Here is an 18,094-nt window from a genome sequence, read left to right as displayed (position 1 = left end):
TTTCTGAAGCACAACGCCGATCAGAACTGCATCTCCTCTCCTCTCCTCTTCCTTTCTTTTGCATTGTGAAAAGCTAGGGTTTTTGAAGATGACGACGACGGAGAGCTGAACGGATCTAGCCGGACATTTGAAATCGAAGGAGAATAGCTACTCGCCAGTTGGAACATTCCAAAGCTTTGCGGTGTAGTCGCTGCTACCAGTCATGAGGCGAGAGGAGTCTTGGAGACATCTCAACACTAAACGGCACCGCCGCAGCTGAGGGCCTTCACTGTGGAGCTCGACGTCGGCGTCGACGACTCTGTTATTTAGAAGTTTGTGCAGAAGGCTTGGGATGCCTTTGATAGCGTCAATTTCAGCCGGCAAGGAGAGAGAAATAGTGAGCTATGATGAGCAAGAAAGATAGACTGGAAGGTGAATTTTGAGCTTTGGATTTGAAATTGTGTATGGATTGAAATTGCTTGATTGGTAAAGTATTTGCAATATGATGTAGTTGGATATATGGCTTGTTTCTTATCATTGTGGTCAAATTTCATGGTTCTCCAACTCTCTTTCTACTCTCTGTTTAATTGAATCACTTTGCTTCTTAATATAGGAATCACATGCATGTGGTTTATTTCCTTTTCCTAATGTATTGATCATGTGTCTCATATTCCTTGTTGGCTTAACAGGTAGAAAAGGCGAAGCTAGATGATGGACTATCAGATTTGTTGGGAGAGCTAAAGGATATGGCCTTTGATGGACTATTCAGAATTTTGTTTGGATTTGGCCTCTTTTAATCTTCTCCGAGAGAGAAGGCCTTATACTTGCAAGTATAGTGAAGTTGAAAGTAGTGATGAATAAGTATTGTGGATCTGTAGAGATGAACAAGTATTGTGAACTTATTTTCATTTTGATTGATCTCAAGTCAATACCTCTCTATAACTATTATAGTGCCTTTTCAACACAGTGATAGTAGATTTATATGCCTATGTTAGTATCTCTTCAAGCTGATGTCAGTAATTTTTCTGTTTTTATTTGGATTGATTTCAAGTCTTATCTCCATGATTGTTATAGCGGCTTTCCAATACATAAATAGTAGCTTTCTATGACTACTGTAGTATATTTTTAAGTTGATGCCAGTAGCCTTCTTTTTTTTCCCGTCGTTTTGATTGAATTCAAGTCAATAGCACTGTTGTAGTTGTATTTCAACACAGTGATAGTATCTTTCTATTCTTATGTTAGTATCTTTTCAATCTGATGTCAGTAACTTTTTTGTTTTCGTTTTGATTGATTTCAAGTGGTCTTTTGTCAATAGCTTATCAAATTGAAAAAGTATGATCATGAATGAAATTCAATTTTCTTCTTGTTATGATTTATATCTCTAGCATTTCTTATTTGGAATTTGTGTTACACTATCAACATGTATATTAAGCTGGCTTTGTGTAATCAGTATTTATGTTAGTAGCATTGTATATGTGTTATAGTAGTTTTCTGTACATACATCAGTAGCTTTTTATTACTGATCCAGTAGCTTTTGTACATGTGTTATAATAGTTTTCTATACCTATATCAGTAGCTTTTTATTAATAGTCTAATAGCTTTGTACATGTTTTATGGTAGCTTTTCGTCAGTAGCTACTGGTCCAGTAGCTTTGTACGTGTGTTATAGTAGCTCTCTGTACCTATGATAGTAGCTTTTTAGATTGCTTATTGGTGACAGTAGCTTTTGTTGGTGACAGTAGTTTTTGTTGCTGGTAACAGTAACTTTTGTGACCTTGCCGGAGGTTGCCGGAAATCTCACCTGAGTAGCTTTTGTTGCTAGTGACAGTAGCTTTTCGTGATAGTGACAGTAGCTTTTGTGGTCACCGGAGTTCGCCGGAAGTTGGTCGGAGGTCAGCCGGAGACCCGTCAAAAGTTAGCCGGAGGTCGGCCAGAGACCCGCAGGAAGTTGGCCGGAGACCTCGCCGAAGAGGAGAGAGAGAATGATTGTTGACTTTTTACTCTAGTGGCATTTATGTAAATATGATAATTTTTATATTCAAAATATAACACTTTTTTTAATCTAGTGGCCTTATGAGGGAAAAAATTAGTTAGTGGCCTTATGACTTAAAAAACATTCAAAGATGCACTTATATGTAATTAATCACCTTCTCAAAATGGACACAATTGTGATGCTCACGTCCAACTAGAATTCAATGAAAGAATGAAGAATAATTTCCGCTCACCAACTTACAGGGAATGAATTTAATAGAGAACTAAACTCATCGTCGTCCCCCAAACCAACAAAAAAAAAAAAAATCTATTCTCAAAGCCAATCTACGAAGTAATCAACCTCCTCATGAAATCGCTCTCCTTTATATTCTTCGGTGGTGGTATGATAATCAAGTGTAAGGCCTTCTCCAATAGAAGGTTTAAAGTCAATATTATAGACCATGATTGAACAAAACTCATCTCCAATCATGGATTCTATTACAAAAATGTTCCATGAAAGTCTAAAGTCCATATCTTGGTCTATATTTAGACCACCATTTAGTTAAGATGCCCAAGAAACACCAAGGGTAGCAGAGTGTGATTGCAAAAATCGAGCCACTCGTTGATGGGGAACGAAAATTTGCCAACGGGCGTAAGTTTGTTTAGCGGTGGTGGAGAACGAAGCAAATCCGGAAGCACTAGCAACCAATTCCATCCAAAGAGGACATGGACAATTTCAAAGGTAGATCTGGACTAGAGGAGTAGAAAATTGGTGACAAAATAGCATAATTGGGCTGTAGGGATGCGGAATGTAAGGGGTGGAGATGGGGTGAAGGCGGTGAAGATGAGAGCTGTTCTCATCAATAAAAAGCCTGTAAGAGCAGTATGGTGTGGAGAGGTAGAGAAATGGTAAATGGGTGAAACAGGTGGAAAAGAGAGAGGAACAAGAAGGTGATTGAAGGGGTGGATGGGGTGGACGGGATTGAAGGGGTGGGGTTGGTGATGGAGGTAGAGACGGGGCCGGTAGACTCTCAAAATAGTGGCTGGGTTAGAGAAAATTTAGACCCTTTCTCTCTAGAAATTTTCTTTTGTCACATGTTGCATGATTGATTCAAAACTCAAATTACAGCTCCTATATATATTAAAAATAATAAAATATATAAAAATCTATAATTTAGACCTCAAACGATTAGAGGTGGAAAAATTATAAACATTACTATTTAGATGAATAGTACATTTCAAATTAGAGATAGCCTAAGGTACGTGTCCAGGTGTTGTTTCTCTTCAATTTCCTTACTTCGGTTCTTCCTCAGGTATTATGCCTCCTAGATGCTAACCTCGTGCACCTAGCCACCTACAGAGGAGGATGAGCTCTTACATGGGCAGCAAGCCCCTTGGAGCGGTTTTTTGAGCGCTTTATAGCAGCACTCCGGAGCTCTAGTCCCAATTGTAGTTTAGAGCAAGCTAGACAACTCGGAGCTAAGATCTTCACTGGTACACTAATCTGACTATGGTAGAGAGTTGGATCAACAAACTGCAAATGGTTCTTGAGAGGATGAAGTGCCCCAGTAATGATCAGGGGAAGGAAGACCAAGCTACTCCAGAGCACTGTAAAGGTCTAAGCCTTTGCTCAATTTCAAGATACTTCCTTAGATAACATCATATTGGAAGACCAATATACCTGAACACACTGTAGGACAGACTGACAATAACTTCTTGCTCTCCAACCTTTGGAATGAGCCTCGGTTCCATTAATTAGAGAAGAACTGCTCCTGCTAGTGTATGAATTTATTTAACCAAGGGAAAAAAAAACAGTTGAAAAAGAGCAGATTGGGCCTACCATGCCCCTCTCTGGGGTTAACATGCCTAGTTTAGTTCATCTAGATTTCTACAACGTTGAATATGATGGAGAAATGATGTAGGTAAATAACCACATAATTGCATCTTTGTCCTAATGGGAAGGGTACCAGTCAATGTGTTATTGTTTCTGAAAGATCCACAGACAACACGGTCAACATAGTTTCACTGTCTTACAAGTTTTTACAACAGAGTTGGCACTAGGAACGGCTAACCACAACAATTGCTATTCTGCTGAATGGGATTCCCCTTCATTTGAACAGTTTCACTTGACTTGTTAGCAGTTGGTTGGTTGCCCATTCTGCAAGAAATTTTAAATGGAAGAGATTACAAACAAGTACAACCACAATCTAGTAAAGATCATTGAGATAAATGGGTATCAGGATAATTTTTCTAAAACTCAACTCCCTATTACCTTGGAAGTCAATGATGGACCAAAACAAATAGTTATGAAATATCAGCCTCATCTTCTTTTAGGGTAGTTGGTGTTCAAAGAAGAAACATGCTATGTGATCTATTTTACCATCACCTTTAGAGCTTGATGCAGTATAATCACTGCCTAGGCACCAGGATCAACAAACTCTAAGGTATAGGGCTTTAACACACAGGTTTGTAGGGTAGAAAGTGAAAACTAAGAACTAGGATTCCCTCCCAGGTTTCTCACTCACACACAAGGCTTCACACCAACACACCAATCTCTGCAAAACTCAGAAACACTCCGAAATTTTTATTCATCACGACATATCTGGCCACTTGGCACTTACACTTATTTATATTTGAGCAGATAGCTCATTAACTAGCATTAAAGACTCTTTCATAGCTAGGGCAGTTACACTTCACAAAACAGAAGCATAAAAGACCTAATAAAGGAATTTAAACTCCTGACTGAAACTGAAATAATAAAGAAACCTTAAAATTCCACACTGAAACTGACCCAAACTGAAACTGAAAGACACCTGCCTAGAGACTTCTAGAATGAAAGCAATTAATCAAACCATATGGAAAGGGAATGACTAGCTGCTCTCTTTTTCCATTTCTTTCGCTCATAAACCTTAAAAGGTTTGGCTATGATGTCCTCATCAGAGCTATTATTGTGGAATGGGAGTATAAAAAAATGAAGCTGTCACCGTAGAGTTCATAGCATGAAAGAGTTTACTAGTGATCTTACTTTTTCTTTATCTCGCCAGCCATGGTCAAGAAAGCCTGCTCAACATTGATAGCGTCTTTAGCACTTGTCTCGAGGAAAGGGATACCAAGCTCATCAGCTAAAGCCTACAGCTCATTTAGACATGAGAAAAAAAAGTTTAAACATGAACCAGAAGTTATTAATCTCTTTCATCTGATAGACTTCAACTTTCCATAAACACATTGATCGCTTTCAGATCTGCAGCAATATGCATTAAGACAGAAAACATACATACTGATATTATAGACACCGTTAGGGAGGCACCCCATTTCTTGCAAAACAAACACCCCACCCCTCTCTCTCCTCATACACAAGTTCATTGTGAAAAGACTCGTGAAAAATAGATAGAAAAGAGAAAGAGAGGGCTCGGAACCATGTGGTAATTACCGAAATTGGCTAGCAGCCCAAATAGGATAGTACAGTACAAGCTCCACTCATGCACCGCCTGAGGTAAAGGATTCAGAAAGAGTAGATTGTCAAGGGGCTGAACAGGTCTGAAAGGTAGGGAAAGATGGAGAAAGTCTAGAGTCACCAAGGTCTGGGAATCGAAAGGGTGTAAGACTGAATCATATGAACAGATACCTAATTGTAGTGAAGGTCCTGACCAGATTAAAGCTTAGCGACCTTTTTGCATTGCTAATAATGAAGTAGCACTGAATGCTAAGTTAAATTCCTTCATTTATTTTAATTTCACATCCTTTAGACGATCAGAGATCCTTGACTACAATAGCTACAATCAAAGTAGATGCTAGAATACATTAGAGTGGGGAACTACTTTTGAGAGCTGAAACAAAAATATGTCAAATACGCATTAACCATAACCCCCATATTCATGATCCTTAAGTATTACAAATTAAATAAATAAATCTTAGATCAATAAGAAAGACATATAGAATCTTGAACAAAACCAGCAAGTCAAAATATCATGTCTACTGGATCAGGGGTGCATGCTAATAGATACACATAAAGGTAACATAAATTCCTCTACCATGTTTAAGAACATCAATTGCAGAGGGTTTGTTGCATTTAGGAGACTGATCATATAAATTGCCCAAAAAATGTGTGGAGATCAGAATCAGCATCTATAAAGAATTTAAACCTTCAGAAAAGCAAAAAATTAATCAATGTCCATGAAATAAAATTTATTATTACCTTTCCTGTTTGCGTGTCAACAACCTTGTTCTCAACTAAATCACATTTATTTCCCACTAAAAGCTTGCACACACTTTCATTTGCATATCTGTCAATCTCATTCAGCCACTGCTTGACATTATTGAAGCTCTCCATCTCAGTAACATCATAGACAATCTGTTACAGCCCCCATACAAGTAAGACTCTTTCATTACAAAAAAGAGTGAACCCATACATTATTATGAGAAACTACCACTTCATCTTCCTTATCAATATAAGATACTGGTATTTCGACTGGTGGTAAGATCCAAAATTGACCCATAGTTAATGTTGCAGAACAGCTTCAAAAGTACTCTTAGATATATACAGCAAAGTAGTAGTAAACTATCAGTAATCTTTAACACTTATAGTGACCTGACATGCATGTTTGATTCATCAGTTGTAGTGGCTTAGTAAGCATGTAGATGTTTACTATGTGGTCTTACAACAAGATAATACGGATATGTCCTACTCACTTGCTAAAAATTTTCTATTCAAAAATTTGGTACTGTTTCAAGTCATATTACTGCTTAGTTTAAAAAATCTCAGAGACCAAAATTTTCAATTAACAAGCCAAGTTCTAGTGCTTCATGGACTGGATCACAATGGTGAAGGGAAAAAAAAAATTTAATTACACGTTTTTGATAATAAAAACAGCTGCAGCTACATCTGTATCTGAAACATCTTGATTAATTGCACAAGAAACAGCAACTTGGAAGGCAGAAACCAGTAACAAAATCATTGGTATACAATGATACTACCACAAGCTCAAGATGTATTCTTACCCTTGAGTTTTCCTCAACCTAACCCCTAGCCAGGGGGGAAAAAAAAAGAATAAGCAAATAAAAGAAAGCAAGAAAATCTTACAATTATCCCATGGGCTCCTCGGTAGTAACTGCTTGTTATGGTCCTGAATCGCTCTTGTCCAGCAGTATCCCACTATAATAAAAGAAAAACAAGAATACTTTAACTGCCAACTAGATTGCCGAGCAAGTGAGATTGAACAGACTCTATAGTTAGGCATTGCACATACTTTCTGTTATAAACTTCCCAAAATCAATTCTGATAACTCACATCTCAAATGCGTCAGAACTTTCACAAGTTCATATTTAAACTTTGTTAGCACAATTTTGTCATGACAATAATGAAGAATTTATGATTACCAAAAGAAAGTGCTCGCATCTAAAATCTATGATCCCCAACGACACTGAAGCAAAGGCATGCAAAATAGAGAACTTATTATATCCTGTTCTCACACACACTTCAAGGAGCATTTTTAAACAAACTAATTCTGATCCACTAGACTAAAAGGCCAACAAACTAGAACCAAATATACCGTCGACAATACTTTTAATGTTGCCCAAACACACACACACATGTAAAACTAATTGAAAATTAACTGCCTTCCCATTTAATATTATTTGCTTCATTCAATAGGCAAAAACCACCAAAGTGGAAAACAAAGCAACTCCTACTCACAATCTGCAGCTTGACAGTCTTCCCATCCAGCTCCACAGTCCTGATTTTCTGAAAATGAACAACAAAATATGAATCATAAATAACAAAGGTATACAGATATATATATATATATATATATATATGTACTCACAAAATCAACTCCAATGGTGCTGACGTAGCTGTCCACATAGGAATCGTCCTGAAACAAAACCAAAAGAAACAACCAAAATACAGCAAAATGAACCTCAGAACCTCAACATTGCTATCTCTCCCAAAAAAAATCACAGAAACAAAACTAGGTGACATATTCGATAAAGAAGAAAACAAAGTCTAAGGGAGATTCAAACTCACAGCGAATCTGACAAGCAAACACGATTTTCCGACGGAGGAGTCCCCAATTAGCAAGAGCTTGAACAAGTAATCACTGAAACCGAAACGAAAAGTATATTCGTAAATAATCGAAAAAAAAAAAGAAAGAAGAAAATAGAGGGGATTGCTTGGGAGGAAGAAGGAAAGTGTGTGGCTTACTATTCGTTGCTCATGATGATTGATTCGATTTCTGCCGACAAAGAGTTTGGGTGTTTCGGCGCGGCTTTAATTTGAAGACAGCAAATTTCACGACCGAAAACTCTCTCTCTCTCTCTCTCACCTCTGCTCACGACACTCAACTACTTAAGACAAATAATTTTTTTTTTTTTTTTTTAGATGATGTCACCACGCAATTATTGCTTAGAGTAGCCAATTTTGGACCTTGCTGGTGCTGTTGCTGCTGCTGTGTCGTTTCACCAAAATTGAGAAGATGACGTAGAATATCTCCCCTAGGATTAATGTTCTTCGGGTCGATACGAAAAATTGTCCATAAGAGCGACCTCAAATTATAAAGTTTGTATAATTTATAATTTGAATACTTAGCTCAAATGCTTTGGTAATTTGCTCAAATGCTCTATTTTGGATATTTTAAGATATTTCTTTTCTCCTCTCGACGGCAGCTAGTTCCGATCGGTGGTGTTTTTGTAGCCTCAATGGCGAAGGGTGTTCTCTCACCTCTCTCTCGTCTAAGGCTTAGTTTGGGATTGCTGTGTTGGGAGAGGAAGCACTTCCGAACTTGCTGTGAGAAGAAGCAGTTGAGGTGTTTGGTAAACTGTTTTTAAAAGTGTTGTGAGAACGAAAAGCAATTTGTAGGTGTTTGGTAAGTTGCAAAGCAAAAGTGTTTTGGCTTTGATAATTAATGGGCATACATGCTAAGATATGCTAATATTGATCATAATTTTGTTTTTTGATTATGTAACTATACCAAATAAAAAAATTTCTCAGGTATTATTCGTGTACCCTTTGTTGGACTGAATAAAATATTTACTTTACACTCTTCAATATGCATATTATGTTTTACTATTACACAAAATAAGTCTAGAATATTTAGATTAATTTCCCAACCATAGTTCAACAGGAACCATTACACAAAATAAATTAAAGTCACTTGAAATTTGCAACTAAATGCTAAGTAGATGCATTTATTAGACTTTGTGCAATTGCATTTCTTAACATCTCTATTTCTTGTCTTCCCGAACCATCTCCATCATATTCATTATCCTCCATCTCTTCACTAGTCTCTTCACTTGCTACCCCTGAACATGTTGTCATAAACAACCATCATTTCAGGACAAAAGAAAGTTGTAGAAATCATCAAAATGATTCATAGATAAGTTGTAGAAATCAACAAAATGAGAATACAAGTAGGCTCCATAAGAAAATTACCATTGATAAAAACAGAATACAAATTATAGGGAGAAGGGGACATACTGCCTAAACTTCTCCAAATACAACAAAAGAAAAGAGCAATGAACCGTAGGAGAAAAGATTTTTACTACTAGCATAAACTAGGACAAACATAATTACATCTTATTCATATGAGAAAGGACTATTCGGATACTTCCACTTCATGCAATCACTCTCGCTTATTGCAGTTCCTTAAGAAAGTCCGCATTGTCAACCTAATTATGTGAGTGCAACAAATAGATGTGTATTACATTAAACAAGCCTATCAGATACATAAGGCACGGTTATATACAAACACAACCCGAGTGCCTAACATGTTTTAGCTGAGTGGAACTCCAACTTGGGTAAACCCACTTGAGTGGTGACATTACAAGGACGTCGATCTTTGCAAATTGCTTTAACAATTCCCATGATCTTCCTGTAACTATGAAAGATTAATGAGCAATCTAGTCATTATTTGAAATTCTGAATGATGGAAATACTTGATATCTACATAGTTGATATGTATTCACCAAGTCTGCACATCGACGGCCTTATCCAATAAAAAACATAAAATCTGTTGGAGATGAAAGATCCCACATTGGAAAAGTGACAAATAAAATATAACTTATAAGTGGGTGGATCTCACCCAATTGAACCGAGGCCTTTTGTGATTAAAACCCAACACCTATCGGGTGGTTAAGTTGGGACAATATCGGTACAATGGTGGGTTACGTGCCACGCTTGTCGCTATTTAACATGGTATCAGAGCTGGTCTCTCTCCAATTGCGTCTCCAATTGTCATGGGCCCGAATTTGGGTTCCTTATATTGCCATCAGAAAATTCCGATTGGATTATTACCAAGTGTTCGATGTGGGCCTTGGATTGTTATATTGGCCAAGTCTCCAATATGAGACTTGTGTCCCAATTTCCAATGTGGGAATTGGTTTGTCAATTAATTCAACGTGCATACCTAGAGCTAGGTTGCACTTGAGGGGGCATGTTGGAGATGAAAGATCCCACATTAGAAAAGTGACAAATAAAATATAACTTATAAGTTGGTGGATCTCACCCAATTGAACCGAGGCCTTTTGTGATTAAAACCCAACACCTATCGGGTGGTTAAGTTGGGACAATATCGGTACAATGGTGGGCTACGTGCCACCCTTGTCGCTGTTTAACAAAATCTTAATGTGTTTTAAAGAAGTAGTAATTCGTATGACAGGGGATAATTGAGTAGGGAATGTAGTGATATATAGCAAAGATGAGACATGACCATCGTGATTGGCATGAAAGCATGTGTGAGTAAACATAATAGAGAAAGTGTAATCAGTGACTAAATAGCCTAAACCACAAAAAATTCATGAATCATAACCAATCAAAAGTAATACCTTAACTCTTGGATTGCGCATTTGATCAAGTGTGGTGTATAGTGAATAGTCAGACCTCAAATGATAGAGAATTTGCATTGCCTGAACCAGATTAGTAGGCTGTTGAATAAAATTAAAAGCTGCTTAACAAATTCGAGGATAAGAATCTTTGAGAACTTCAGAATAATGGTAGTAACTTGGTCCAAACAGTCTCTTCTCATTACCTGCTGGAATAGTATGGATGAGAGAAAAGATTTAAGGACCAAATGAAAATTCTAAACTATAAATGACTGAGGCTATCAAGCAATAACCTAGCATTCTCATTAACCAACCTTAAACACAATAATCTCAAGGTAGATACGCAAATAGGATATTGAGGTAGAAAGTATATAGCAGAAAACATAGGTGTATGTGATATTCCTTTGTATTTTACTGATACACACAATATCAAAACAATTTATACTTTACCATGTACTGTTATTTTAAGATCAAATATGTTGATCTTTGCAGATTTTGTCATGAAGCCAATTTAGTAGTTTACTGCTCTCAGCAATTACAAAACTGTGTGTGTGTGTGGGTGGGGGGGGGGATACACACACAAATGCAGAACACCCAAATTGTTCATATAGAAACCCGTACTTTTGGTCTGGAAGTATTTGAGAGAACATATAACTATAATATAGTTATGATACAACAAATTGTCAAGAGGAAAGGAACACAACCTGTATTGCTATGCCACCATGGTCAAGTCCAGGCAGACCCGAGGTATTATCACCTCAATTGTAGATATCGTTGAGATGGGTATATGAGCAAGGGGTGAGCATGGTAGCGAAAAGCTACAACAAAGAAAGAATGAGGCAGAACCTTGATATCTTCGACAGGTCCTTGACTGAGGAGGAGTTGCAGAAGATGAGTCGTCTTTCACAGATCAAAGGCTTCGTTTTTGCTTCACTTTTGGGACAGCATGATCTACTGCTTCAGATTGACACTAGATTATGATCGAATGATCGATTATTCATTCCATCACGTCAAGATAAGATACCTAGACAACCATAAAACAGAAAATCTCGGTCCACGAATATCAAGATCACAAATATCACGTCCATAAATGGGATAATATATGCTGGGAGGAGGAAAAACAAGGAAGATGTGGAGAGTGGTTCTGATGAGGAGCTTACCAAGTACGAAAGGAGGTTGAAGAAGCTGGGATCCAGGAATGCTTTGGGTTTGGGGCGTGTGGCGGAGGAGCGACGGAATCGGGTTTTGAAGACACAGGAGAGATCGATGGGAAGATGTGTTTTGAGTTTTGACAGCAGAGGAGGCTGGGAAGAGAGAAGCTGAGCATAACAAAACCCTCTCTGGGTCAAGGTAAAGTCATAGAAAAGATGAGGACATAATAGGAAAAAAGAGTAACTTTCATTTAATCAATCCCTGTTCACTCCGTGTTTCCACAGAAGCAGCTTCCCAAAGCTCGTACTTGGCTGCTTCTCAATTTCAGCTTCTAGGAGAATCAATTCGGACCAAAAGCTGCTTCTAGACAATTTACCAAACAGCATAGCATAAGCCCAAAAGCAGAAGCAGGTTCAAAAGCACCTCCAAAATCAATCCCAAACTGGGCCTAAATCTTGTCACTGTTGGCGAGGTTGCTCGACGGTGCTCTGATGCATGCAAAAGCAATCGCCAATTTAAACCCTGAAAAATGTAGTTGTTAGTATAGAATAAGCAGGGATCGTTCAAGCCGGGGATTGAGGGTACTTACATGTGAAACAAAAATAACAATATTGTACAAGTATAAGTCACGAAATTAAAATATATATATATAAACAAAAAATTCGAAATAAACAAAGAAATACAAGTTATAATTAGATTAGGAATCCTACTCCTACTAGAATACATTTTACAAGTCATAGTTATATTAGAAATCCACATACAACAAGGATTACTAGTCATATACTAATTATGATTACTTAATTATTAAGAAAACAAATTATTGACCAAGTCAAACAAGGAATACAAGTTTAAAACTAACTCTAACAACTTTCCCTAAAATTTAGGAACCAATCCCTAAAAAATAGGAGCACACCCTAAAATGTAGGAAAACACCCCTAAAAATTAGGAAACACATATACACAAAATACTATTCACGGAACACTATTCACGAATTTAATTAATTATTTTCAGATTATTTATTTTATTATTTATATGAACATGCATCCTAAAAATTCTAAGTTAATTTTATTTATTTACAAATATACAAAAACATCAAGAAACAAAGGGGGGTTTTAAAGATTGAAAACATAAATTTTCAGAAAACAATAAAGAACAAAAATCATTTCTATACAAAGGTGGGAAAAGAAGAATTTTTGGAAAACAATTTATCAAGAACAATTCAAGAACAACATATTCATGCATCTCTTAATCTTTATTAATTGCCAAGAACACCATCAATCAAGACACAAAGATCAAAGCAACCAATGTCCCTTTTAACTTTCTTTCTTATGTTAATCGAAATAGCAAAGCACCAAATCAATTTATTTTGAAAACCCGAATACACACATACGTTGAAAATTCGTTTTCAAATCATTAAGTTTAAGAAAGAATTGATGAACATGCGAATCCAAGCATGTCAAAACTATTCATCACATGTATAATCTGATTTCGACTCAAAGCAAGCCTTTACTACTTATTTGAATTAAGGTTCACAAAGCATCAACCCTAATTACTAGCAAATTACATGCAAGTCAACCTAATTGTTTGTCAGACTTAGAAAATCGTTAACATGTAATAAAGCGTAAAACCAGATTATTATTCTTTAATTTCAGCAATCAATCAACATCAAGAACACATAAACATATCAAACATCAAAAAGCACATCAAAATCGCATCCAAAAACAGGTTTGTCACATCATAGTTTTGGTTCACACAGAAAATCCAAAGCAGAAATTCTATCTAACAAGTACACCAAACCGTGAATATATGTATGGTAAAGCATATGAACAATCCTTAATTACGTCCCAAAGACCCAAAGCAGCTCAAAGGTGTCGCAACAAGTGATGAACACGGCAATGGAGGAAGATGGAACGGCAAAGCTCCTTGAAGATTGTGAAAACCTGAAAACTAGAGAGAAAACAAGTGAGAAATCGAAATTGTGGAGAAAATTGTTCACCCTGGACGTCTAATACACTATGTATATATAGGAGGACGTCCCAAAGCTCTCCCAATCCGTTCCTAACTTGACTTCTCCAAGTTCTTGTTGATCTAGGATTTCTTTAACACAAAACAGCTTTCCGGCAGGATTGACCTCAGTGCACTTAAACAGCCATAACTTCTTCTAGAAAATAGATATCGCTGAGCTGTAAAAGTTCTGGAAACTAGACATCTGTAGCTTTCCAACCATATAAAGATTATAATTTTCTGAGCTTTGAGCGATTTATGACACTCCGTTGAAGTTGACTGATCTGCACAGGCAGATTTCCGAATCTGAAATGGATTTGACTTTAAAGCATAACTTGTGTCGATTTGGGATTTCTTTGCCATCACATGCCTCTCACATGTCCTTCACGCCACTTCTAGATGCTTCATGAATACTCCTTTGGTTCTCCTAGCTTCCACAGGTCTCCTAGTATGAGTAGAACTCCATATGCAAGTAGGTTTCCTAGTCAAATACTGCTTCCTTTTGCCAAAATATTCTGGACTCTTCCGGAACCTTCTTGAGTAATCCTTATCCAATAGGGACTCCTTGTCACACTAGAATTCCTTATCTGAGTAGAATTGGGTCTCCCTGTTCAAGTAGAACTTCTAATTTTCGCGACTTAAGAGTTTGAATCCAAGTCAGGTTCTGATTCCTACTCCAACTAAGATTCCTTTTCCTAGTCAAACTGGGAGAACTTCCATTTCTTCATTTCTTTCCATTTATGGGCCACTTGTGCCTTCCTTAGCCATTTTTAGACTTTGAGACTTCATTTTCACCTGTAAAACACTAAGTTAAATTGACCAAGATAAAGGAAATAACTTAGCAAAATATAGGGAGTTAAACATTATAAACGTCGCATTTATGCTTCTATCATGCTCCTTGCTCATAGGTTATTGCTTTTTTTTTCTCTTTAGTGCGGGTGTTGCATGGAAAGAGGATAATTTTTAGATACTTAGTTTGTAATTCACAAAGACATGAGATAATTTATCGGAGATGATAGAAGATATCAAAAAAATTCACATGGTAAGGACATCATCTAAAAAAGTCTCAAAAAACATTTACTGTAACAACCTAATCAAGAAGTCCAGTCACAAAGGCCCAATAATGGCAGACAAAGCCTATAACAGTAATGTTGGCCCAATCCAGCATTCAGTAATGCAAATGCATGGACGTAGACACCATTTGCAACAAGTGTCTCAAATGACACAACACCACATTAATTGAACCAAATTTACTACATTGACAATAAATTTACCACATTCACATACAATTAAACCAAGTTACAATAGTGAAAATAAATTTTCACAAACTTGTATGTTACTCCTACCAAAATCAACAACGCACACAGAATTTAAACACACTGACTCTCACACTGATAAAAAATCAGTGGGTTTTGACTTATAGAAACAAACATCCGTGAGAACTGAATGCCTAGGTCTTACACAAGCACATGCTTACACATTTTCTCACTGAAATCAGTGTGCCTTTTTGTTCTCACAAATGTCTTTATGTGCCAAGTATTTAATTTATACTGATATTTGTGTAAATTATTTATACACAGATATCTGTTAACAACAACAAAATTATAATTTGCAAACTAAATTTCATTCATACAGACGTCTTTTACAATGAGTTTTCACACTGTCACCCATGTGAATATGGAAAATGCATTGATATCTATATGAAGTTTTACACAGTTATCTATAGAAATTGCTACTATCTCACGGACGTCTGTGTGAATATTTGATTGACATATGGACGTGACATGTTTGCATCTCACACAAATATCAGTTTGTATTATTCTTGTTAATACACACAGAAATCAGAGTGAATTAAGGAATGTGAAAATGACACTGATATGTGTATGAAGTTTTACACAGTTATCTGTAGCAATTGCTACTTTCCCACAGATGTTGTGTAAATATTTAATTGACATATGAACGTGACATGTTTGCATCTCACACGGATATCATTTTGTATTATTCTTGTTAATACATATAGATATTAGTGAAAAGTATCATAAACATATCATAGTAGAAAATTATAATTTTAGTATTGATATGTTAAATAGAGTGCGGATTAAGTCATATCCACTACAAGTTTTTTTACAAATATTCCACTTTTCTTTGAAATGAAGTTATGTTATAATAAATATAAAATGTATAGGATAGATAAGATGGTAAAAGTAAAACAGTCATAGTAGAAAATAATGTTGCCATTTATTATACTGCAGTTGATGTTCAAGCTTGTTAAACTATTGTATCTGCCCATTGAATCACTACTTCATACTCTGTATTACTTGATTGCAGATGAAATATGAACATGTCGAGGAGGAAAGAAAGAAGTTGAATATTAAAATAACTCCATTAGTTAGAGAAGATATATATATATATATACAGGGAAGTTATTAGGGGTAGAGAAGCACCGGGCTTGGAGCATGAGTCAAATGGCGGGATGTTTCTTACATTCATACTGAAAAGGAGGCAATTTCAAGAACTGTGGAAAGCTTTCCAAGCTAGATTTGAGGAACAACGGTTGGAGGCTGCAAGAACAAGAAATAAAGTTGAAAGGGAGAAGGTTGAGGTTGCTACGAGAGAGGAAAGGATTAGATCTAAACTTGCTAAAAGGGAGAAGAAGATGGCTGAAGAGATGGAAAAGTTTAGAAGGAATCAGATGGCATTAATGGAAGGGAACTTGAAGATGGGGAGCAAAAAGCAATTCCAAGAATGGGTCAATGGATGAAAGAAGCTGAATTTTCAGACATAGACACGATATCACAAGCATTTGTAGAGCAGATCACACAAGTTACTTCAACCCAACCATAAAGTAGTATTCCAATCATCTCAACTCCATTTACGCAGTATGGGTATCGCTAGAAAGCCCAGAACTTTGACAAACTGATATGGTGAGTTCTGGTAATGTAAATGTCATGAGAGTAGGTTTCTGTTTTTGTTCTAAACTACTCTCAATCTAATCTTAAGGAAGTTTAATAGTAAAATATATATGGACTAGAGTAGTAATGTTTTTGAACAAGGAAATTTGTTGTTGAAGGAGAAAGTCATAATGGTCTTCCACCTTCATCAACAATTACCTTGTTTTGAATTCCAAGAACTCTTAATGTATTAGAAGTTTATTCTGGAAACAATATGAATTGTAGTTTGTAATTATATAAATAATTATATTTTAGACTGAAGAATTATCTTTCTTTGTATCAATTTCAATTGAATGCGTTGGAGTGAAGTTTTTTACTATGAAATAAGTTACTGACACAGGAGAATGGAAAAAAAATACTTTGCAGTTGAAATTAATTTTTTTATTGTGTAGTAAGTTACTAATGTAGGAGAATGAAAATTTCATTGTGTCTCCTATAGGTACAAGATTTGTACTTGGTGTGTTGGCATTCCCATACAAAGCATTGAAGAAGCCTACAAACTGGTCTCGGAGAAACCCTAAAGGTACTTGCATCTCATGAGTCAGCATATGCACTGGGATTGCAACCTGTGTTGCAATCCCCGAGTTTGTCTTAGGTTTTAGGTGGTTCTCTTTAGGAAAGTATCTTTCTGTTACTTAATCTTTATCGTGCGAAAAGATATTTCCCATGTGTTTGAGTCGCACCGTTGAAGTCCAAATTGATTTAGGATCTATCAAATTGATTTAGGATTTGTTTATTTTAATTGGAAATCTTTTTTAAGACCGTTCCTATTAGGAGTCCAATTAGGGTAAAGTCTTGGTTATTGAGGATTTGTTTTCTCCTCCATATATTTAGAAAGAGTGCGTTCGTTTTTGGGATGACTTAGACACAAGAATAATTGTTCTTTTTGGGTGAATGTGACAGAGCCTCTAGCTCCATAAACTGCTTGCCTTTGTTTGATGATGAAGATTACTCACAATGGAAGATTATGATAAGGGCATTTCTCTACTCTCAGGATGAAAACATGTGGAATATAGTTGAAATTGAATGGGAACACCCAACCAAGGCAGAAGACTCAAAGAAAGTAGAAGGGACATTTGCAAGAGTTCTTAAGCTTAGGAAAGAATGGACAGAAGAGGAGGTTCGTGACTGAAATTGTGATTTTAAGGCATGAAATTCACTATTCACAGCTTTATCCAAGAAGGAGAGAATGAGAATTAGCCACTGTGACACAGCCAAACAAGC

At 36.4% G+C, this 18,094-nt stretch overlaps 1 protein-coding gene across 1 annotated transcript; it reads right to left on the bottom strand.

Annotated features, from left to right (window-relative positions):
- Positions 1 to 3,852: 3,852 nt before the first annotated feature.
- On the bottom strand, positions 3,853 to 8,307 carry LOC112177232 (ras-related protein RABD1). Its single transcript, XM_024315517.2, has 8 exons — positions 8,149 to 8,307; positions 7,972 to 8,044; positions 7,772 to 7,819; positions 7,642 to 7,689; positions 7,030 to 7,101; positions 6,145 to 6,300; positions 4,975 to 5,078; positions 3,853 to 4,107 (listed from the first exon to the last, which is right to left on the bottom strand). Exons 1-8 carry the CDS (start codon positions 8,160 to 8,162, stop codon positions 4,017 to 4,019), a joined length of 606 nt encoding a protein of 201 aa, XP_024171285.1. The 5' UTR covers positions 8,163 to 8,307; the 3' UTR covers positions 3,853 to 4,016.
- Between the last annotated feature and the right edge of the window lie 9,787 nt (positions 8,308 to 18,094).

This window comes from Rosa chinensis, chromosome 7, assembly GCF_002994745.2.
Source record: "Rosa chinensis cultivar Old Blush chromosome 7, RchiOBHm-V2, whole genome shotgun sequence".
NCBI classification, from domain to species: Eukaryota; Viridiplantae; Streptophyta; class Magnoliopsida; order Rosales; family Rosaceae; genus Rosa; species Rosa chinensis.
This window is presented reverse-complemented; position numbering and strand designations above follow the sequence as displayed.

Excerpts from the sequence above, each read along its gene's own strand:
- LOC112177232 (XM_024315517.2), bottom strand. Across the intron at positions 7,102-7,641 it reads AGACTGTCAAGCTGCAGATT|TGGGATACTGCTGGACAAGA; the intron begins GTGAGTAGGAGT and ends CTTTTATTATAG. Across the intron at positions 6,301-7,029 it reads GAGGAGCCCATGGGATAATT|ATTGTCTATGATGTTACTGA; the intron begins GTAAGATTTTCT and ends GGGCTGTAACAG.